The 24,006-nt window shown below is 51.8% G+C and overlaps 1 protein-coding gene across 7 annotated transcripts in view; it reads left to right on the top strand.

Annotated features, from left to right (window-relative positions):
• Nucleotides 1-24,006, top strand: part of HM13 (histocompatibility minor 13) — a 38,873-nt gene that overhangs the window by 2,612 nt on the left and 12,255 nt on the right. For 3 of the 7 annotated variants that reach the window (XR_005782063.1, XM_040447413.1, XM_040447412.1), the window contains exons 2-8: nt 5,976-6,074; nt 11,567-11,649; nt 16,713-16,801; nt 18,452-18,537; nt 18,616-18,741; nt 19,548-19,605; nt 22,764-22,847. Coding sequence is in view for 3 of the 7 variants with exons in the window: in XM_040447413.1 (XP_040303347.1) it covers nt 5,976-6,074; nt 11,567-11,649; nt 16,713-16,801; nt 18,452-18,537; nt 18,616-18,741; nt 19,548-19,605; nt 22,764-22,847 (625 nt within the window). In the remaining 4 variants the exon portion in view is untranslated. Of the gene's footprint in view, nt 1-5,975; nt 6,075-6,460; nt 6,590-11,566; nt 11,650-16,712; nt 16,802-18,397; nt 18,538-18,615; nt 18,742-19,547; nt 19,606-22,763; nt 22,848-24,006 lie in introns of all 7 variants that reach the window. The other 4 variants (XR_005782060.1, XM_040447411.1, XR_005782061.1 and 1 more) reach the window with 3 other exon arrangements.

The raw sequence follows: 24,006 nt of genomic DNA, 5'->3' as shown, positions 1-24,006 counted from the left end.
GACTCATGTTTCCCTGGTCATGTGGCAAGGAGAGAGAAAAGTTAGTGTGGGGGCCCAGGAGTTTTGATTTCCCACCAGTGTTAGACCTTAAAGCCAGCTGAGAGAGGGCATGTGAGGACAGAGTTCTCCCGGGAGCCAAGTTGTCCATAACAGGCAGAGCAAATTGTGAAATCATGGGGAGAAGAAGGTGGAGCATCCAGGAGTGTGTTGGGAAGAAGTAGCCATGGGAGGAGCAGCCTGAGAGGGGTGCCCATCCCTGTCAGAGACCTGTCCCAGAAGGGAGCAGATCCCAGCCCAGGCAATAGCTGGGGATCAGATTGCTTCAGAGGCTCTTGGCCTGTAACTCAGAGGAGCCCCTCAGCCAACTGGACTGGGCTCCTGCTGTGTGCCAGGCCCCGGGCTGGGTACCAGGGGTGCTGGGACAACGAAGGCCAAGACCTGCCCTCCCGGAGCTTAGTCCCCATAGAGAAACAGATGTGTGAGCAGCCGCCTAAACCGAATCCTGACATGCCTTCCAGGGGAGAGCACAGCTGCCTTTACACGGATGGGCGCAAGTTCAGCAGGCGGAACAGGAGAGAGGGAGGCGTGGCACCTCGGAGTGTGTTCAGGGAGGCAGTGAGCACTGTGATGTGAGCCGGGGCAGGGGCTGGGAGACCGTGACAAGAAGATGCTCAGGCAGCCTGCAGCCTTCCTGGGCGACAGCATCCTGAAGGCAACACAGCAGTTCATCTTCATAGTTAACAAAGCGACCACACACTGGCGCTTGTAAAGCCGCGCAGAAGTATAAGGGAAGAACCTCCTCAGTGCCACTCCTCGAAGGAACCCACTTAGCTGTTTGGTGTGTAATCTTCCAGAACTTGTCCTGTGTGTATACAAATGTATTATGCATGTGCCTATGTGTATACACGTACATGGGTTTATTTTTACAACAGTGGGATTTTACAGTACTTACTGCTCTGCAATTTGATTTTTTTTTTTTTTTTCCTGCTTTAGCCCTATGTCTTGGTCATGTTTCTATGTCAGTACATGCAGATCTGCCTCATTTTATGGTGGGGAGGGTGAGTACTGCATGCTCGTGGCATAGATTTCCAAAGGCGCAGAGGGGCACATGGTGAAAACCCCCCACCCACCCCCGCTAGCCGTTTTCCCTCTCCCTTACCTGTTTCTTGGATGTCCATCCAACAAATTCGTGCCTTTACAAATAAATAAGCATATGCTTTCCGCCGTCTTTGTTGTATAACTTCTATGTTGTTATAAGTACTCCCTTTTTTGCACCTGCTCTTTTCACCAAATATATGCTGGAGATCAAATACGTCAGTACATACGGAGTGGTCATGTTCTTTAACAGCTACATAGTAGCCTACCTGTGTCCCACAGTTTGTTTAGACACTGGTTTTCAAAATGTGGTTTCCTAGACCAGCAGCAGCAGCATCACCTGGGAACTTATTAGAAATGCAGATTCTGAATTAGAACCGAAGGTGGGCCTGGCAGCCTGTTTTCACAAGCCCTCCTGGCAATTCTGATTTCTGATGGGTGCTCAAGTGCGATTTAGAGTCCTCCACTGGTCGTTCAGACAGGTGTCAGTCTTTTGCTATTACAAACCATGCTGAAATTAATCTAATACATTTGTTACTTCACACTTGTCTGTGTTTGTGGGATGATTTTTTTTTTTTTTTTAATTGATCTGCTGGGTCACAGGCTATGTGCATGTTTGACTTAGATGGATTTTACCACATTTGCACCATAGAGGTTGTATAAGTTTTACACCCCCACCAGCAGTGACCTCAATTCCTGGGTGATGGCTGTGTGATAGTCCAGTCTCCAGGGCTTTGTGAGCCAGGTACGTATATGATACAGTCAAGCCCAGGCTTCAGAAAGCGCTCCTGGCAGGGTCAGTGATGGGTGGCAGAGAGGACAGGAAGGAGGTCGTGTTAAAGACTCAAGTGGGGCACAGGATTGGAGTGGGTAGTGCTAGAAACGCCTACGAAGCAGAGTTGTGGTGACGTGAGTGAGTGAGTGTAGTGGAAAGGAGAAGAGACCCTGGGGTCTCCAGCTGGGGTGTCAGAGGAACACAATGGTCCACAAATCCCAGATCATTTCTAGGGCATGGCCTGGAAGCAGTACTCCCAGAGCTCAGGCCGAGCCAATGACTTGACGTTGGGCATCTGTCTTCCCTCACTACTTTTGCTTCTGCCCTGCCAACTGAACGTCCAGAATGTCACTGGAAGCTAAATTTATTTCTCCTATTTGTGTCAGCTTCCCCCCCCCTTCCCCAACACATATTCTCTAATTACGTTTTGTGTTTCGGGAGCTATTGTGTTGGCACAAGAGCGTCTGGCTTAAAAATCCACATTGAACTGATGGAGAATCCTCATAACCTTTTGTATTTTTGTAATGGTGAAGGTCAACTGTTTTATGGCTACAGGCCCCCTGAGCATCCTGTCACCGCTTTCCAGCAGGAATTTCCAGGTAGGGAAGGTACAGGTCATCTAGGAAGTAGGAGCTAAGAGTTGGCACACTAGAACCAGACTGCCTCAGTTTGAATCCTAGCTCTACCACTCACCAGCTGTGTGACCTTAAGCAAGTTGCTTCACCTCCCTGAGCCCCTGTTTCCTCATCTGTAAAGTGGAGCTCTTAAAAATACCTGCTTCATAGAGTTTTTGCGAAGATGAAATCACGTAAAGCACCTAGAACAGTGCTTGGCATCTAGAAAGCTGTCTGTAAATGTTATGCTTATTACTGTTGTTGTCACATTTCCAGTCTCCCATTCAGACCCAGCATTGCAGCATGGGTATTTACATAGTCACCCACCAAGGAGACCAGGTTCCTCTGTGTAGTGGAGCATGTGTCCCACCTTGGCTTGTTATCAAGTAATTTTAAGCCTCTCCCCACCCAGGTCACTGGGCCGAATTAAAAGGAATATGTGGAAATGAGCCATAACACCGGTTTGTAGGTGAGGCCAGAGTCCCATGTGTTCTGCACCTGCAGCTCCCTCTGCCTTGTTCCCTACCTTGTACACAGAGCGGATTCCTCAATTCAGCATTTATCTCGCTCCTGCCCCGTACCAGACCCTGCGCTTGACCTTCAGGGCCTTGCCCTGCTTTCATGTGATTCCCTTCTACACCACCACCACCACCATCACCATCATCATCTTACAGAGACTCTAGACAGCTTGTGTGATAGCTCAAGGCACAACACTAAGTATTTCCAATGCAAAAGTCATAGAATCCTGAAGCTCATACAGGATGAGCAAATCGAGGCTTTGAGAGAGAAAATGACATTCCTGGGTCTCACAGCTGAGAAGAGGCAGAACTGGAAGTCGGGCTGGGCTTTCTGACGTCAGAACCTTCTCTTAACCATGTGGCACTCGTACTGGGTATCACTCCGGTATACATCTTACTTTGTCACGTGTCACATTGTATTGTGATATTCTGTTTACACAGCAGGGTCTTGGCCCGCCTGCCTGTGAACTCTCTGAGATCAGCAGCTGTCTAATTTATGTTTGTGCCTAAGCTCCTGCTACACGGGACATGCTCTGGATTTGTGGAGGAATTTTCCCAAGCCCCCCCTAGCACACTGCTGCCCAAAGCAGAAACCTAGGGCCAGGGGAGAAGGAGGGAGAGAGCCCTGCCTCTCTCTGTCAGTACCACTCATCTGCCCCACTCCCCACCTCCCAGCAGAGCTGCCCCCGGGGGCTCCGGAGACGAGGGTCTCCCTCCCAGCCCGGTGCCTAGCCCACCTCAGTCATGCGTGTTGGGGTTTGGTGAAGTGCCTCTCACTCACCTCTCCCTGACCATCATGGCTCCTCATACAGTCTTTGTACTTTACAGTTTGCCAGGCTATTTCACATCCCATCTCATTTCGTTGAAGTCTTTTGGCCCTTTTAGAGGTAAATAAAGCTAGAGATTGTGCTCCTGTTTGACGGATGGGTAAGCTGAGGCTCAGAGAACAAGGACTTGCCACAGTCACCCAGCAAGCTATTAATAGAGCACTGCATACCTTGGCCATGCTTTACATGCATCATTTGCAGGTGTGTGACTTATCTGTAGGAAAAATTCCCAGCAGTGGAATTGCTTGGTCAAAGGTATGTGCATTTCTTGTTTTTTTTGTTGTTGTTGTTTTTTTTAAGTTTATTTATTTATTTTGAGAGAGAGAGAGAAAGAGAGAGAGAATCCCAAGCAGGCTCAGCACTGCCAGTGTAGAGTCTGATGCGGGACTCGAACTCACGAACTGTGAGATCATGACCTTTAAGCCACAGTTGGACCACCAAGCAACTGAGCTACCCAGGCATCCGCATTTATGGTGTTGACAAATATTGCCAACATGCTCTCTGCAGGAAGACCGATTTACCCTCCTGAAGGCACCGTGGGTCAGGCCCTGTTTCCCCACAGCCTTACCAGCTCCACCTGTTAACCAGCATGGGGACTTTTACCATTCTGATAGATGAAAAATGGAATCTCTGTGTACTTCATTTCAAGTTTCTCTTACTAAAAAAGTGAGGGTGAACATTTATACCTGCGATTAAGAGCTTTAGGTGGTTCCTGGTCGGTGAACCTTCTCTGTCCTTGGACATGTGCAAATTACAATTTGATGCAACTGCTGAGTCGTCCTCCTCAAAAGGCTGGACCAGTGTATACTGAAACCTACAGTGTATGTGCATCCCCGTTCCCCCGCCCCCCATCTCCATCTCGTAACCATTTAACGGGCTTGCTGCTCTCTGCCCCCCTCACCTTCCCCTCCTGCAACTTTCCTTCCATCCTTGAGCAGAAGGCCTGCCTGAGCCAAAATCTTCCCTCTCTGGGCAACTTCCCCTTGAGCATGTTTTGTCCTGTTGGTTTTTAAGAGGCAGCTGTGAGCCAAAAAATTAATGAGACTCTACAGCTGAACATGATCCCTTGTCCCAGGCGTGCTGGTACCTTACTCATAAGACAGATGCGGTGATGGTGGACTCTCAGGCAATGTGACGAGAGAACTTCACTTTGACATGGGCAGAAGTCTCATCTGGCATTGCTAGGACTTCAGGTAGCTAGGTTATGAATAGAATTACACATATAATAGGAATTGCCTTGGGGGGAGTAGGCTTAGCGTGGTGGGAAATCTGGGAAAGATTGGTGGCAGGGACATTGGCCAGGTCCTTGAGGACTGAGGACCCTGCCTAGCAGAGAGGGCATGGAGAGCGTGATGATCTTGAAAGCTGTTGACTCTGTGTCTTTTTACTATAAATTTAAACCAGAATTCTACTACCATTGATGGATTTTCATTAGAACGTTTTCTGGCAAGAATTCTATGAAGCCGATACAATCCCTGTGCTTCACTGTTGCTCTACTTTCATTTTTTTCCATTTTTAAAGTACTGACATTGTTTTGACTACATTCAGGTTTTTTTTCATGTAAATATTTATCCTCTGTCATCTCTTCACCCAAATCGCATTGTCACCAACTATGGCATCTGCCATTGTAGATTTAATTGTGGCTTTTACTCTTACCAGATTGACTTTTCCCAGTCAGATTCCTTAAGTTTAAGTATTGTCCAGATTTGCTTCTTAGAGTTGGTGTCTTCCCACATACAGTGTCCGCAGCTGTTGTTGATTTGTTTCTACTCATACCTATTGGATAAAAAATTCATCCTGTTGAGCTAATCCAGAAGGAAATTGGGAATAGTTCTCACGAGGTCTAGGACTACTCTAGTGTTACCAGTTTCCAGGGTTTTTTCTCTCGGTTATCATATACTGGAACTGCTCTCGTGTCACCCTTCTCCCCAGATGGGCCACATGTCCTCCCTGGACTGTCCCTGTCGGGGTCCAGATCTCCCCAATGGCAAAATGGCAGGGTAGACCATCTTGCTCCAGACCGTCTCTGTCACACGGACAAGTCTTGGGTCCGGAAGACGTGGAGGGGAAGGAGGTGAATGAGCTGTGGCCTTTGGAGGCCCGAACCACAACCCCTGCTCACAGCCACCTTTCTTGTCTGCTCCAGAATGCCTCGGACATGCCTGAGACTATCACCAGCCGGGACGCCGCCCGGTTCCCCATCATCGCCAGCTGCACGCTTTTGGGGCTCTATCTCTTTTTCAAAGTAAGTCCTTTGCCACCCGTGTGTCATTTGGTTTCGATAACTTTGTTTTGTTTTGTTTTGTTTTGTTTTTCCCATCACAGGCGACATGCATGTTCATTTGTAGAAAATAAAGAGCAGGGGGAAAACCATTCATCGTTCACCCCTAGACCGACTCTATAGAGATAACCACTGACGGTGTTTGGAACTCATTCCCATGGTCTTTATTTCTCTTCTCCATGTAGCTCTTGTGTTTTGTTTTCACGACGCTGTTTTGGTTGCACTGTCGTGTTCATGCTGGGACGGGGTGTGTAGCTTGTGTCTCCGCCACGCCTCTGCCCTACTAATTACCTTCTTTTTCTTTTTTTTTTCTTTTTTTTTTTTTTTTTTTTTTTTTTTAATTTACCGAGGTTTATTTTCCCAATAAAAGTTACACAGGCTCAGTGTTGAAAACCTGGAAAACACAGAAAAGTAAAAAGGGGAAAACAGCAGTCATCCCAAACCCCACCACCAGAGACAATCACAGATTCCCTTTGGAGGTGTGTCCTTGTTCTGTCTTCCCGGTGCGTGGTTGTCCGTCGCTGTGGCCGCGCGGCCGGCGTACTCACTTGCGTAGCTGCTGCTTGCCCTCCCCACTAATGACGTCACGGGCATTCGCTCACGTGACCTCAAACTCTTCTTACGCTTCCGTGTTTTTTTTAACGCAGCACGTAATATCTCCCGACTGTGAAAGCAGTGGTATCTGCGAAAAACTTAAAGGGAGGGGAAGATATCAAGAGAGGGAAGAATACGCAGAGGTGACGATCGCTGTTAACATTTGGGCCGGTCTCCTTCCAGGCTTTTAACACGCACACTTTTAACGTAATTAATTGTCCTCTTGTAACCGAAGCGGTGTGTCTTTTGGTTTTGCGGTAGTGCTGCGTCACACGCGCTTTTGTCCTGGTCACTGAAAGTTCCTCAAGAAGGACTTTTAATTTACATTTAAGACATGTTTTCATTTTTAAATGTTTTTTTTTTTGAGAGCGAGAGAACAGTGCGGGAGGGGCAGAGAAAGAGGGAGACACAGAACCCGAAAGCAGGCTCCGGCGTCTGAGCTGTCAGCACAAAGCCCGACGCGGGGCTCGAACTCACAGACTGTGAGATCATAACCTGAGCCGAAGTCAGGCGCTTAACCAACTGAGCCACCCAGGCGCCCCTAATTTACATTTTAAAAATACACGTAGATGGTTAAAACACTGTTTTCAGTCTAAGGGAAGGTGTCAGTGAGCCGTAAGCTTCTCCCTAGCGTAGCGTCTTGTGAGTCATACGCGTAAATCTACGTTTATGCAAAAATTTAAAAGCATAGATCTGTGTCAGATAAAGGGTTCTTACCACGGAGATATTTTTGTATCAGCAAAAGTCACACCTACCTCATTCTTTTTAGCAGCTGCTTGTGGTTGTATTTTACAGAGGTGGCCCCGAGGGATATCTAATGCTGGGCTATCACCGCAGGGCCGTGTGAACATCACGCACAGTATTTTGGCCCGGCCCGTATTCTCAAGTGTTTCTGCAGCGGGAGAAGCAGGTCACATACCACCTCCACTTGTCATTTGAATAGATAGTGCCAGATCCCTCCGAAAAGACTGCACTCATTTACATTGCCTCTAACAGTTAGGAGTATGCTGACTCCCCTGTACTTTTCACCTGCATGGAGCAGTATCTGAATTCTTTCCCAGTCTGTGAGTGAGTCAGACACATAATTTTTAACGCCGGTTTGCTGTTCCATCGCTCCCTCGTTGTTGGATCAGAACTGCACTTCTTAACGGTTTCAGGATACCCCCACAAGCAGATTCCCCACGGCTCACCTGCAGCATCCCCCTCACTTTAAACAGAAGAGGCCATCCCAGTTTTTACTCTTAAAAATAAGAGTGCATCAAATAACGTTAGGTATTGACTGATGGGTTTTTTTCCTGGACCTCGGGTGAAGAGTTGAATTTATTCCCTGCTTTGGTTCACAGCCCACGATCATGCGTCTGTGCCAGGCTCCCCTTCCCCCCTAGTGCCCGCCTCCATTTCCCACCTCATCTCCCTCTCCACGAGCAGCACCTGCTCTGATGCGTTTGCTTTATGTCCTCAGATGTGTGTCTCCTTATAAAATGTACAGTGTTAGTATATCTGTGTGTGCCGAGAGTCTAGCTTCCCTAAACAGAACTGTGTGGTACATCTCCCTGTATGCTTTCTCTCCCCCCTATACTTCTTTTTTTTTTTTTTTAATGTTCTTATTTTATTTTTGAGACAATGCGAGAGACAGAGTGCAATCAGCGGAGGGGCAGACAGAGGGAGACACAGAACCCGAAGCAGGCTCCAGGCTCCGAGCTGTCAGCCCAGAGCCTGACGCGGGGCTCGAACTCACAAACCGTGAGATCATGACCTAAGCTGAAGTCGAACGCCTAACCGACTGAACCACTCAGGCGCCCCAGCCCCTATACTTTTGAGAGCGCTCTGTGGCTGTCTCTACATCCAGCCCATTGCCCCCAACTTGGCTTTTGGCAGATAATTCTCAAGTCTCTGCCGTGCTGAGTGCCAGGGATACATACCCAGGCCCTTGCCTCAAGACCTTCTGACATTTTTACTACTTAGGATTCTTTCCTTCAGCCAGGTTCCCTCTGAGAAAAATTTCTGGCAGCAGAAGGCATGGGCATTTTTCTTTAAAGCACTGGATGCTCAGCCTGTCCCCCTCTCCAGGTAGGTAAGCCCCAGCCTGCCCTGTGGCAGAGGACACAGCATACCTCTTGCCCACGTCTCTAGAGGGTCCATACTGAGATTTCTGAGAGGCAGCTGGACAACACAGCCAGCGGATTCTCACCAAGCTCTGGGCTGGCGGCTTGTGGAGTGGTTTGCCAAACGGTGGTAGCCCTCAGCCCCTTTCCTCCTCTCCCGCCGGGTGGGACAGAGAGAGTTTGTAACGTTTTTCAGTATCCTAAAATTTATCTTCTCCTTACCTCATTCAAAACTGATTATTCGAGGCAGCTTATAAAAATTATACCCAACAGTGTAAGGAAAAAAAGTAAAGGAAGAAATTGGGGTGAAGGAGAGAATTAAAACAGGAGAAAACAAAGCCTTGGGTAAGGACCACACCCTGACCCCAGGCTCTAAACTTGAAAGACTTGTACTCTTGTCAGAGTGACTCTGAAACCCGTGTGGCTCTGAGTTTCTAACAGCTAAAGCACAAAGAAAGCCAGACCTGGTGCACCATTCACAGGCCGCACAGTCAACCCACTGGGTAGCTCAGAGTTGCAGCCAGAGAGGTTTCGCCAAGGGCCCACGTGAAAGGAACGCAGCCGAGAGGTTATGCCGCATCTTCTAAAACACGGCCCACATGCCATGGAATATGTCCATGGGGCCTTTTCTTTTCCTAGTCACATTATAGGCCATGCTTTGCTTATCTATTCATTCTGCAAACATTTATTGAGTGCCTGCTATGTACAAGGCCCAGAGTGAGAAAAACAGCTGACCCATCCCTGCCCTCGAGGAGCTTCTTATTAATTGGTGGAGGTGGACACCAGTCAGTCACATCGATAAATGTGGAGTGACGGTCCCGGGAAGCATCGCAGGGGCAAGGTCTGTAGCACCAGGGAAGCACGGAAGAGCCAGCCTAGCTAGCGGGAACCTGCTCCTGCCCCCACCCCACCCCTGCACCCCCCATCTCAGACAGCAGCACCTCCGCTTCTGCCGGTCCAGAACAGATCTGGAATCTGACTGCTGCTCATCCCTTCCCTCCGTCCCCCAGCTGAGGGCACCATCCTCCATCCGCCGACTATGCAGTGCCCTCCTCACCAGGCTGTCTGCTTCCCCCTTTGCCCTGTGGAGTCCGTCTTCCGCACAGCAGCATGGGATCCTCTCACGCCGTCAGGTCAAGTCATAGCCCTGCCCTCAGCCTCCAATACCAGCCTGCCTCACCCAGAAGAATCTAGTTTTTCTCGTGGCACTGCAGGGTTTCTCTCCCTCTTACCTTCCCAGCTTCATCTCCTGATACACCATCCCATTACTCCTTCGGCTCCAAGCTCACAGGCCCTCACTGTTTCCCACACACATAAGCAATGTACCCACCTCAGGAACTTTGCACTCACCCTCACCTCTGCCCCAAATGCTTCCCCGGCCCGCCCCCCCCCCCCCCCGCCGGCCCTCCAGTATCCTCACAGCAGCTCTCTTGCTTCGTTAAGGTTCTACTCCTGAACAACAGAAATCTCTTCCCATTGGGAGGCTTTCCCTGGCCACTTGTCTACAGGAGCAGCTCTCCCCTCTTCTCTCTGTCTCCTTGCCCGGCTCTGCTTTTCTGAGCAGCATTACCCCCTGACAAAATATAGTGCATATTTGTTTCTTTTGGGATTCTTTGGCTCGTGAACTCCACGAGGGCAGGGACTTGTATGCCTCATTCCTTGCTGTATCCCCAGGGGCTCTCACGATGCCGTGCGCATAGTAGGCAATCAGTAAATGTGAGCTGAATTGATGAGGGGTGGTTGTACCCAGGAGAGCTGCTCCGAGCTGAGAGCTAAAGAGGGAAGAGTGGTCTAGGCGAGGAGAGAAGAGTGTGTACACAGGCTGGCTAACTGTGCCGGGGCTGTGGCGCCGACAGGGCCCTACAGAAGGGCCACTGTGGCCACAGCAAGTAGAAGGAGAACAGTGTGGCATGAGCCGCAGCTGAGAAGGTCTGCAGTGACCGTCGGGGGTGGTGAGGGCCGAAGTGAGCATATGAGTCTCAAGCTTATGAAAGCGAGGCTTGAAGTAGGGGAGCAGCAAGGGGAGACAGGCATTTAGAAAGATTCCATAACAGCCTCCTTGCGAGTGCTGGTGCCCCTTTGCCCCATACCACGGCTACAAACCCTCCTAAAAACAAACTCAGCAGAGGGTGCGGAAAACATGGAGTGAGATGGCAGAGGCTTCCCAGACTCCTGAATTCACAACAGTGACAGCTGGCTTCAGAACATGGTGAAAGAGAGCTTGACAGTAAGGCTGAGAAATAGAAGTCAGGGCCTGCTGTCGTAACTTCCAGCCATCACCATGGGAGGAGTCATCCAGAAGCACATAAATGTAGAGGATGGAGCCAGGCACGAGTGACTTGTAACTAGTGTGCTTGGGGCGTTGGTGGCCGCCGTAGGGGGCTCCCTAGATATTTGGGCAAGGAGAAGGAAACTTGGAAGAGGGCATTCTGAGGTTCAGATGACTGCCTTGGGACTCTGCACTCCAGACTGTCCTCCCCTGTGATTCCCACCCGAGGACGCTGAGCACAAATCTATTGCCTGTCTCCCGATAGCGGGGCCACCAAGCCCAAAAGTACAGACTCCTTTGCGAGTGCATCTGGGGACCTGAGGCTCCTCCCTTCTTCTCTATAGCCACAGGAGCTAGAAGGTTCTTCCTGACACCGTTCCCTAACTCCAGCAGGTGAGACCAGCCTGGAGAAGAGAAGCGGGGACTCTGGTTTCCTCCTAGCCACTGGCAACCCTGACTTCCTGTTTCTTTTTTTATTTCTGCCTCAGATATTTTCCCAGGAGTACATCAACCTCTTGCTGTCCATGTATTTCTTCGTGCTGGGGATCCTGGCCCTGTCCCACACCATCAGGTCAGAAGGCATCTCTGCAACATTTGAAGCAGCTTTCTCAGGAACCAGTACAGGGTCTTGGATGAGAACATGACCTTTGGCGTCATTCAGAGCCAGGTTTGAATCCTGGCTGTAAAACCCAAGGGTGCCTTTCCCCTGTGTTACACCGTGGATGACCTAGAACAAGAACCTTAACCTCTGGGGGACACAGTTTCCTTACAAGGAGTCCTAAGAGTATCCAGTGGGTGTTTCCCACCAGCACGGTTGTTGGGAAAGTTAATTTGTGAGCAGTAACGTGATGTCAGTCGTCACGGTGCTGAGGTGGGGAATACCAGTGCCACCTGCCAGGTGTTGTAGGCTGTTGTGCACCAAGCACTGAGCCCGGCTTCTCCCACGTGATCTTATTTCATAATGAGAGAGAGGTAGTATAGTGAGAAGAGTGCAGGCTCTGGAATTTGATTACCTGAATTTGAATCCAGACTCTGCTACTTAATAGTCCTGTGGCTTTGGGCCAGGTATTTAATCTCTCTGGCCTCAATTTCCTCACCTGAACGTGGAGGAAAATAACGGAACCTTCCTCGTGGGTCGTGTGGAAAGCTTTTTGCATAGCATCTGGCACCTGATGTGTCCGGTGACTTAACTGTCGTTGCCATTATTACCTGTGCTCATCTGCCAGGTCACTTTATGAGGTTAGCTGTTGCTTTTAATCCTGTGTTATCTTCAGAAACTGAAGCTCAAAGAGATTAAGGAATTGGCTAGGATCACACCTTGGATAAGCAGCAGAGCCAAGATTCAAATCCAGGTCTGGGTGACCCCAGAAGCCCATCTTCTCACTGCCAGCCTGCTAAGACTGCCACGTGCTTATGTCCGTTCTGTGGGGATGAAGGACCTAGGCCAGAGGCCCTCAGGGGGTGCTGCTGTTAACGTTGTGGACAGGCCAGTTCTCCGTGTGTTGTAAACATTTGGCATCCCTAGCCCTGCTTACCAAATGGGAGTTGTGTCCCCAGCCCATCCCCTAGCTTGTGACTACAAAAGCGTCCCCAGCTGTTTTCACCTGATCCCTTGGGGTGGTACAGCCTCAGGTTGAGAACCACTGACCATGAGGTGGCCAGCAGACCAGGAAGTTCCCAGAAGGAAGGAACTCAATTTGTAGTCAACTTTGAAGGGTAGGAAACCTGGAAGAGGTGTGAAGGAGAGGGGGAAGCCAGGAGCTGGAAGGTCTGTATGCAGTGAAGGCACAGTCAGGATCTTTCCACAGTAGTCAGAGAGAAAGCTAGAGAGGAAGCGCAGGGCCTGCTCACCAAAGGCATTGGAAGCCATTTGAGTTTGACTTTGCTCCTCTAGGCACACTGGCAGGACAGTGTGGTTGGTAATCAAGAGTGTGGGTTCAAGAGACAGTTGGCCCTGGGACCAAGGCCGGCTCTGCCGGCTGCATGATTTGTGTAAGTTTCTCAAGCCATCTGAGCATCAGTTTCTTCACCTATAAGACAGAGGCACTACAGCACCTCCTCACTGGGGCGTGGGAAGGAGTAAGCGAGCCACATCTATCACCTGCCTGGAGCTCGGTGCTGGGCACACTGTGAGTTGTGCTTCTGGCCCAGGGTCGCATACTTGAACTCTGGTCTTTTGACTGAGTTCATTGTTGTCTTCAACTATACCTACCCTTTACCCACAAAATCTTGTTCTGGCCATCTTATGAGAACTTTAGTCCAGCCCCGTCCTTAAAATTAAGGCTCAGAGAACCTACCTAGGTAACTTGGACCTAGCAGCAAGATAGAGGCAGACCCGGTCTCAAAGGGCGGACCTTTCTATCTGATGGATCTGGGGTGGGGTGGGGGCGGTCACTTCCAGGCACTGGGGCCCCTCCTTCCCCACGATGATTAGGATCGCCCTCCCCCCCTTTCACCCATCCCACCCCTGCATCTGAGAGGCTTGAGATTCCCAGGCCTCTTGGTGGCCCAACCCCCACCTCAGAGTGAGAGAACCCAGTATATTTTGTTTGTCTGTCTTGTAACTAATTCGTGATTTTGACTGGTAGAAATTACTGACGGGAATAGAACCAACAGCAAACGGAAGTGCGTGTAGTAAAAACTACATCAGTGACCGAAACGTCACGGAGGAGTCATTTTCTTGATAAAGTTGAGGGCACAGTATTTGACACATGGGAAAATCCGACGTCCTAAGGCTAACAGATGACCAGGGACAGGCAAGGTGTTCACCGCACAGGGTCAGGGCTGTCCTCTGAAAAATTGCATATGGACCAAAAACAGTGGCATGAAAGAAATTGCTTTGAAAAATTTACAGGGAAAAGAACTGATCAGATGCAAATAATTTTAGCAAAAAGGGCGGAGGGCATAATTTAATCACGTTGTTTAGAAAGCTGAGCCAAAAATTAAATTTATTTTTCTTCTTCAGTCAAATTGAGTTTCCTCAAATACTTTATGGAAGAAAGTCTACAGTGTTGTTAGCATTTCCATGAGCTGTTTATATCCAGACTTGGAGTCAGACCTCTGTCGGGATCCAAACCAGAGGGTCTGAAGGTGGGATTCGGGGAAGGTGTGGCTCCAAGGGGTTGTGTGACCACTGGGATTCACAGCTGGTGGGAGCAGATGGGGTTTTGAGCAGAGGTCTGTCCGACTTTGCAGCCCATGTTCTTTCCAATTTGGTGAGAGTAAAGGGGAAGCAGAGCTTCGAGGGGGTGACTGGCTGTCCACTTGCAGCAGTCCTGCGGTCCCCAGAGGACTGGGGTGGGGGACAGACCTGCTGAAGGGCTGGAAGAGCCCGCCCCGAGCCAGGTCAGCCCCGGGAGGAGATTCTCATGGATCCTTCCACCCCCGCTGCCATCGCCTGGCCGGCCACCTGCCTTCACCTCGTACAGCCACCGAAACTCGAGCCCCTGCCAGCACCCTTCCTGCCAAGGGAACCTCAGCTTATTTTTATCATATCTGCGCTGACCTTTAGAGGGAAAAGGGCCCACAAGGCAAAAATCTGCCACCCCGGGAGGAAAAGGCCAGTTTCACTGCCCCTTGCTTTCCACCCGCAGGGGAGAAGGGCACCAGGATGTGGTTTCCCAGCAGGAAGCGGTGACCTTTATTTAGGTTTGATGTGAACCATCAAGGGCCAGAAAGAATCTGCCTGCTACAAAGTCTGCATTCAGAGGCATTCAGCAAGCGTTTGCTTACCACCTGCCTCCCAGGCACCAGGCCTGTGGTGGGTGGGGGTGAAGGTGATGAGACAGGACCCCTACTCTCAGGTTCAGCCTCACCAGCCAGGTTGCTTGACTCCTGTCCCATGTCCTCCAGCAGCCCTTCTTTTCTAGGGATAACCAAGTCGTCAGTCTAGAGACTTCCTACTTTAAGTCGAAGCTGCAGTCGAGCTTACAGCGTGTCGAGCATTCATTTAATACCCTTAATACCTAAGAGAAAGATATTATCGTAGTGTTCCAAATGATCCAGATGAAGAGACCGTTGTACAGAACAGTTAAGTAGCTTTCCCAAGGTCACGCAATTAATCAGTGGCTGGGTCAGGATTTGAAGCCAGGAAGTCTGGCTCCCAGAGTCTGTGTTCTCAGCCACTGCACCCTGCTGGTTCCCAAGTTCAGCATCAAGCTCCTCAGGAAGAGACCGAGCTGCGGTGAAGGGCTTAGCTTCTCAGCCTTTTCTCGGCCTCTGCTTCAAGCTCTGGCCCAGCGTCTCCCAAAAATGATTCAGCAAACGGAGCTGAAAGTAGTTTCCAGCCTTACCTGTCCCAGCCTCTGCCCCCCACCTCTTCAGAGCCCTCCTGTGGAAGCCTGCTCCCAGTTCCGTCCTCGTGCCCACTACACTTCTGTTCACAAAGCCTTCTCGTTCATGGCACAGCCCTGCAGACAGGCGTTGGCTGTGTGATGAGTGGGGAAACTGAGGCCCTAAAATAGTTCTTAACTCCACATCTTCTTTCTCTAACCTCCAGGGTCTTAGAAAGGGAGCTCTCTTTCCCTGCCTTTACTGCTGTGCCCTGGGTACCTCTTGGCCTGCCTCCATTTACCTACCAGTCGGGAGCACCATCCTGGATTTGCCCACCTCATCTGCCATTGTCAGTCTGATCCGGTGTTGCCAAATGCTTTTGAGCTCATGCTCTGGACAAGTGCCAACGCTGATGGACACTCACAGTTCTTACCTCCCTGCTGTGGGTCCAGAGCTGGACTAAAGCCTCTTCCCTGCCTTCTCTCTATCTTTACAGCAACCCTTTCAGACAGTGGTATTATTACCCTGACATACAGCTGAGGAGATGAGCCACTGAAGTGAGTCGCCCAAGGCCACACAGCCTGGTATATGACAGAATAGTCTTCCGGGCTGGGCTACCCCCAGGGCCAGGCTGGGCCAAGAGGTCCTTATCTGCTCATCTTTCTCTGAAGGTGATCCAGAAAAGAATTTCCGTTGCCTGCCTGGCCAAGGCATAGAGTACACTGGATAATCAGAGACAGTTTTTCCAGAGATGAAGCTAAGCCCATCCTGAGCAACAGAGGCCTCATGGAAGAAGTGAATGTGAGGTGCTTCCCCCCACCCCCCACCCCCCACCTTGGGGCTGTGATTCATCCAGCTAATTGAGTCCAGCTGAGTTTATAAAAATCCAGGCCTGACAAGTCATGGAGTCAGAGGTAGGCAGTAGCCATCAGGTCATCTGACTTGATAGGTCTGGAAGGGAGTCCAAGAATAGGCATTCTTGACAAAGGACTCTCACAGAGACAGTAAGCGGACCAGGCTTTGGCCTCTCTTGCTGTCCTAAAAGTGCATTTTACATGGAAGTCTGCCCCTGCTTCGTGCTTCTTGGACGATAACCAAGAGGCAGTGTGGAAGCACTAGGAGTCCAGAGGCCTAGGTTCGCGTCTCAGCTCAGAGACCCTCGGCTGTTGACCCCGGGCGGTCACTAACTCTCTGAGGGTCTCTGTTTCCATCTGTAAAATAGGGACAATGACTCTTCCCCACCGGGGCAGCCGTGAGGGTGCCAGAGGGCAAGAGCTGTGAGTGGGTGCCTCTGGGGTGGTCTTGGGGCTGTGACTGCCCGTGGGGGCCCAGTTTGCCAACCTGCTTTGTCTTTCCTTCCAGCCCCTTCATGAATAAGTTTTTTCCAGCCAACTTCCCGAATCGACAGTACCAGCTGCTCTTCACACAGGGCTCTGGGGAGAACAAGGAAGGTCAGTGCTGCCCGCTTTCCCTTGCCTTGGGGATCTCCCACCTCCGTTCCCCTTTGTCTCCAAATTTGGGGCTCTCCAACAAAGCGAGTGATGGAAAAGGTGGGCTCTCGAATTACACCGCCTGGGCTCCCGTCCCCACTCTGCTGCTACCTACACATAGGACTCTGGGTGAACGCCTTTACCTCTCCGAGCCTTGGGTGTTTTGTTGGTTTTTTTTTTTTTTCATCTGTAAAATGAAAATGATAATCTAGTACCTCCCTCATAGGCATGTTGTTGGGACTGCGAGTACGTGATGAGGGGAGCACTCAGCACCCTGCCTGGCTCACAGGAGCACTCAGTCAAGCTGGCTCTCATGGCTCCTTGTGTCATACCTACTTTTAGTGTGATTACTCTCCCACCAAGATTTGGAAAAGGGGTTCTTTGGCTTGAAAAAAAATTGAGAACTATGAGGGGCGCCTGGGTGGCTCAGTCGGTTGAGCGACCGGCTGCAGCTCAGGTCATGATCTCACACTCCGTGAGTTCGAGCCCCACCTCGGGCTCTGTGCTGACAGCTCAGAGCCTGGAGCCCGCTTGGGATTCTGCTGTCTCCCCCTCTCTCTGTCCCTCCCATGCTCATGCTCTGTCTCTTAATAATAAATAAACATTTTTTAAAAATTAAAAAAAAAAAAACGCTAAGCTTACACCACAGAGTCTTTGGGGTCCCAGGTTTCATCTGTCTTGTACTCTGCCACACTCGGGTGGCCCTTAGGCCCAGGATGATGTACCGTCCCTCCACAGGGAGGGAGAGGCAGCTGTATCATGGGCCCGTTTTAGCTACAGGGCAAGCCAGAAGATGTGGCCGTGAGCTAACTGACCTCATGTCCAGTTAAAAATCACCAGGGTGCTATTACCGCAGAGGAGAGAACAGAAATTGGGGCCAACCAGCAGTCCACTCCACTCCAGAATCTGAAATAAATGACTGCACTCCGTGATCGTGGGCAAGCCCCACTACCTCCCTAGGCTTCCTCACTAGGAAACTTGAAAGTGACAGAGATTGGCTGTAAAGGGACGTCTACTGTAGGGCTCCCCACGGGAGCAGACTCGGACTCCCTCCTGCTTTCTCTCCAGGCCTCCCACTCTTACCTACTTCTTCTTCCTCCTCTGCTGGTGAGGTAGGACTGCCAGCAACCTTCTTGGTTTCCTTTGGTGGCAAAGTAGAGAGACTCCTGAATGAACTGGGACCTAGCTAAAGACTGGGGTTCAGTGGCAGCTAGTATTCATTGAGCACCCACTGTGTGCCAGGCACTGTGCTGAGTGCTTTCTAAGGACTATCTCACTTGGTCCCCGTGGCGGCTCTATCGGGGAGGTGCTGCAACCCCCTTGTTACAGAGGAGGAAACTGAAGCTCAGAGAGGGAACTGCCTCCCCCAAGGTCACCCAGCTACAAATGCTGTGTCTGTGCTTCCAGCACCTCAGACCACCTCCCACTGACCCTGTGCCAGGCCTGAGTTCTCTCTGGGCCTCCAGTCCCTCTGCTAGGAAATCGGGGAGGGGGTGGGTGCTGGGGAGGCTCTGACGGTGCCCACAGCCATGCCCTCCTCCGTCCAGGGGCTGACAGGTGGGAGGGGCAGCCCCGCCCCGGGGAGTGGACTTACCCGGCCTCTCTGCCCAGAGATCATCAATTATGAGTTTGACGCCAAGGACCTGGTGTGCCTGGGCCTGAGCAGCATTGTGGGCGTCTGGTACCTGCTGAGGAAGGTAAGGAGCCAGGGGCCGGGGGAGGGGACGTGGGGGCAGAGGGGGCAGATAGCTGATCTCACTCCCCCCTTTCCCCAGCACTGGATTGCCAACAACCTCTTTGGCCTGGCCTTCTCCCTTAACGGGGTGGAGCTCCTACACCTGAACAATGTCAGCACCGGCTGCATCCTGCTGGGCGGACTCTTCATCTACGATGTCTTCTGGGTGAGTCGGGCAGGGACACAGAGGGCCCCTCGCTGCCTCCTCCCTGTCTCTCTGGCCCCGGTGGCAGTCATCTGGTGGAAGGCAAGACCCCGGAGCGGGTCCTCTCTGGGTCCACTTGCCCTCATCTGTGAAACGATGAGAGGACAGACTCCCCCCTCGGCTACGAGCCCACGGTGTGCCCGGTGCCTTCCAGCCACTCTCGCCTCTTCCCGCTGGTGGCCCTGGCAGGGCACTTCCTTTCCCATGTCTTCCCAGCAAGCGAACTGAGACTCAGAGTTCAGGCAGGGGCGGTTAATGATGATGAATGGGCCCAGCGAGGGCACTGATCCGAGGACAGAGGCTGCTGTTGGCAGCACGCCCTGGCACACACCAGCCCTGGGCCGAGGGACCTGCCACACACACTCCCGACAGGCATTGCCGAGGCATCAAGGTCAGCCTGACTTAGGCCCCCTTTCCCTGGCCTCATGCAGCCTCTCTCCACCTTAAGTGGGTGGTACTGAAGGACTTTATCTCTTGGGAGGGGCAGAGCCCTGGGCAAGCAGGAGGCCTGGCTGTGGCCATCAGAGGCCCTCTTCCAGCTCCTTCGAATCGTCCGTTTGTTGCCCAGAACCAGGAGCCCCATGAGGTGTCCATGTGACCAGTATCGGTGGCCACCTAATCTCAGCTTCACATCTGCTCTGGAGCGCCTCCTCACTCCCTGCCCCTCCCTGCGGATCTCAGGCAGCATCGCATCCAGAACCCCTAGGACAGCCATTCTTTCCCACCTGGCCCTCACCTCCCTCCAGACTCCTGTCTTCTCCTCCTAGGTATTTGGCACCAACGTGATGGTGACAGTGGCCAAGTCCTTTGAGGCACCAATAAAACGTAAGTGACCACATCCTTGTGGGAGCCCCTCTGCTTCTGCCTCATGGCCCTTCCCCTCGTGGTCCTGTTTTGGTCAGTACCTCTCCTTTGGCTCTTCCCCATGCACCTCCTCCTCCCCCAGGCTTCCCTGTGTCTCAGGCTGGTTTCTTTCCCCTCTTAGACTCATCTGGCTGTGTTCGTGCGCAGCCACCCTCTGCCCAGGTCCTGGCGTCCGGCCGCTAGGGCCCGGTGGAGTGTGACACGGGATGAGCTGGAGGGGAGCCAGTACAGAGGGGGCATCTGACACAGCCTGTGGTGGGGCGTGCGAGGACCCTCCAGGAAAGGAGATTCCACGCTGAGACCTGAAGCCTCACTGGATGCCTAGCTATGGGCGCCGTCTGTCCCAGACCCCTCCCACTGCTCAGGTTTTGTTCTTTGGTGTAGCTACCCGTTGTATAAATATGAGAAAGTCTAGCTGTAGGCACCTAGGCATCAGTGAGCAGTGCGGAAATTTTTTTTTAATTTTTTTTTTAATATTTATTTATTTTTGAGACAGAGAGAGACAGAGCATGTGCAGGGGAGGGGCAGAGAAAGAAGGAGACACAGAATCCGAAGCAGGCTCCAGGCTCCGAGCTGTCAGCACAGAGCCTGACACGGGGCCCGAACTCGTCAACTGTGAGATCATGACCTGAGCCGAAGTCAGACGCTCGACCGACTGAGCCACCCAGGCGCCCCAAGCAGTGCGGAAATTTTATCTCATGCTATAGCAGGCCCATGGCAGAGCGTCTCAGGAGTGAGTTAATGACCCTCACAGGGTGGAGGCCCCAAGAGCTGGCTTGCTCCAGTGTCCACACCACCGTCTTCAACACGTTCCCCTGTCCCTTCAGCTCATCACTCCGTGGTCCCAAGCTGGCTGCCGCAGTTCCTAGCACTAACTGCCCGTGTCCAGGGGCAGAGAGGGAACTTTGTGTCTCTCTCATCAGAGAGAAATTTTTCCCCCACAGGCCCAAATCCAAACTGGTCATCAGCAAGGAGGTGGGAAAAGTATGATTAGCTTTACGTTTAAGGCTCAAGCCACTCAGTCACCTCCTGGGATCACGAGACCCAAAGAAGAAGATGGGATGAGTCAGGCCGATCGCAAGGAAGAGGATAGCGTCCTGTTGGGAAGGCATCGTCATTGAGAAGTGAGCACCATGGGCACTTGGCAGCCAGGGTGAAGCCAGCCTTGGAGAAGCAAGAAATAACTGTCCTTCTCACAGTCGTACCCACCACTGCTGCAGACTGGCCTCCATGAGCTAGACAGGCTCCTGGCCAACGCTGCTCCCAGATGCTATGGTCCCGGCTCAGACACCCCGAGGAAAGGGGTTTCTGCCAGCTTGGGCTTGAATAAACTGATGGGGCCCAACCCAGCCCATGAGCCAGGCCCTCCCACTGGGAAGATGGGGTATCACAATGGACAGGCCTGGGTCACTGCCCTCCTCAGTGTCTGGGAGCACAGTATTTGAATTGGCCGTCCCCCAGAACTAAGGATGTAAAGCAAGGAAGTTCTCCAGCAGGAGAACAGATGCTGGGCCAGCCGGAACAGCAGCTATTCCCCACGTGCTGTGATAGATGAAGCCAGCCATGGTGCCAGGAAAGCTTTCATGAAGGATGAACACATGTTTGTGGAGCAGGCGGGAGCAGTATGCAAAGGGCAGAGGCACAGAAATGCATGGAGGGCCCCGGGAGCAGAGAATCGGGGAGGGATTCTCATGGCTGAGTTTAGGGGAGCAGCAGAAAAGAGGCCAGGCTGGGGAAGTCAAGAGTATCGTGCCAAGAAGCCTGGGCTGCCCAGTGGGCGGTGAGTGAATTACTGGAAGACTCTGAAGGGGGGAGTGACACTATCATACTTGGGTTCCAGCGTGGGGAGAAGCCCCATTGCCCTCCACTGCTAGGCGTAGAGCTCAGGAAAGATAGCACAGTGGTTAAGTCAGGCTGCCTGGTCTAGAATCCCAGATCTGACACTTGCTGGCTGTGTGGCCTTAGGCAAGAGACTTTGCCTCTCTGGGGCCTGGTTTCCACATCCACCACTTCAAAGTGGATGGTAGCAGGATTGGGAAGATTGAATGAGGAGATCTGTAAATCACTGACTGTGCATTCAATGTGGGAAGAAGTGGGAGGGTAAGGGCATCTGGGTGTTCACTAGGGAGGCACAAGCCTCCCCCAGTTTACCTCTGCTTACATATCATTGGTCAGAGCTAGACCCCACAGCAGGGTCTGTGCTAACAGCTCAGAGACCGGGGCCTGCTCCAGATTCTGTGACTCCCTCTCTCTGCCCCTCCCCTGCTCGCTTGCTCTCTCTCTCTCTCTCAAAAATAAATAAAAACATACCAAAATTAAATTTAAAAAAAGAAGGCATGGGGTGACGGTTAACAATGTGTGCAAATCATCTGATCCTCACACAGCTCTATGGGGTCAGTTCTGTTATACCTGTTTCACAGATGAGAAAATTAAGGCACAGAGCAGTTAAGTAACCTGTGCAAAGTCACAAGCAGAGCCAGGATTCAGACCCACTCAGTCTGACCCTGAAGCCCACACCTAATTGCTCTCCTGCATAGCTTGCAAGATGCTGTGGGTGAAGTCCAGTGACAGCCACCTCTTGCCGTAACTGGACACAGAAGGAGGCATTTATCTCAGTGTGTGTTTATATAAATAAGCAGGTGGGTCAGTGTGGTTTTCGAGTGGGGGGCTTTAAGTACAGAGAGTGTAGGAATGTGGCCTTTTCCATTCAGCATATCCAGAAGGAGCCTATAGCCGGGGCGCTCCCTGCTGCGGACCAGGCCCACCACCTGTCTCTACCCCTGCTGTAGTGAGACGGAAAGCCTTTGAGATGTCAGCACCGCATGGGCTCTTTGGTCTCTTTTGTGGCTTTAGGGTCAATCCCACTTAACCAAAGGGTTCCATAGCTATCAGAGGTCACCGAAAGGGTATGGTGTATGAGTCTTAGCTTCAATTCTTCCTCTTCTAACTGGCCGTGATTCCAGGTGGAGGCTTTGCCGTTCAACCTGTTAGCATCCTCTTACTTCCCCTGCCCCCTTGACCGCAGGTGTGCAAGTTTTGTGTCACAGAGGTGGGGAGGCTGGGAGGTGGTCTGAGCTGGGCTTTCGCCGATTCCTTACATCCCCGCCTACCCCCCACAGTGGTGTTTCCCCAGGACCTGCTGGAGAAGGGCCTCGAGGCAGACAACTTTGCCATGCTGGGACTTGGAGATATCGTCATTCCAGGTGACGGGGATGGGGTGGGGGCCACAGTGCGAGTGGTGGAGGGACTGAAAGGTGGGGCAGGAGCACTGTGAGACAGTCTCGCCCGCCGGGAACCTGGAAGGTTGAGGCCGGGCGATTCCAGACACCCACCCCGTGGCTCAGCCCAGGGTCTCAGCACACATTGTAGAGCGCCAGTCACATGCCTGGCCCTGAGCTGGGTACTGGAGGGACGGCAGTGAGTGAGACTGTCCCCACAGAGCTTCTGATCTGACGGAACACACCTTACTCAAGAGCTGCAAAAGTGTCTGTGGCCGACCAAACCATGTTCTGTGAAAAACACAGTTCATGACCCTTCTCACACCTACACACGTACGCTTCCCTTGCCAATGTTTATAGGCATTACCAATATGCTAGAACTGCCAAGGCCCCTGTGGTCCTCCTCCCCCAGCTCCCAGGAGAATGTGCCCGGGTATGTGGACACCGGCGCCATGAGCGTGGGCTCCTGTACTCTGGGCAGAGGGACGTGTGGCACGCGCCTGCTCGTCCACATGAGCTGACCTTTGAACCGTCTGCATGTGGGCGCCAGTGCACCTGTGGCTGTGGGCATGCATCTCTGGGGGCCCACAGCCTTGCCTTGGGGTGCCGGCAGCCTGAACCACCAGTCAGAAGACTCAGCTGCTGCTCTGCGCGTAGCTGCAGCGACTGTGCCCGGGATACGCACATCCTGGTGACAGGGGTCCAAAGGGGACACTTGTTTCTGTAGTCCAGAGGCTCAGACTCAAAGGATCAGAAGCACCCCTGGTGCTTGCTTGAAAGAAAGAACAAATGAAAAGCCAACCTATTCTTCACTCGAAGAAGTAACAGCAGTTCTAATAACCTGAGGTGGCACAGGCACTTCCGTCGTGACACTTGGATTTTGTGTGCGGTAAGGCAGCGGTTTTCTCTTTTACCAGTGAGGGAACTGAGGCTCAGAAGTAAATGGACTTAACACACCTTCACACACTGGCTCAGGGCCAGGGCCAGGACTCAGGTCAAGTTGTCTGTCTGCAGAGAAGGGCTTCACTGTCAGAACTGCCCTCTACGAGCAGTTACAGTGAGAAGAGGATGATGAGCACAGCTACCATTCGCCAGGCACCTGTTTCATGCCCACCACCGTACCGGATGCTTTTCATACAGTGTC

The sequence above is a fragment of the Herpailurus yagouaroundi genome, unplaced genomic scaffold, assembly GCF_014898765.1.
Source record: "Herpailurus yagouaroundi ecotype Mexico unplaced genomic scaffold, PumYag 196, whole genome shotgun sequence".
NCBI lineage: Eukaryota > Metazoa > Chordata > Mammalia > Carnivora > Felidae > Herpailurus > Herpailurus yagouaroundi.
Note: the sequence above shows the minus strand (reverse complement) of the source record. Positions and strands in the feature narration are given on the sequence as shown.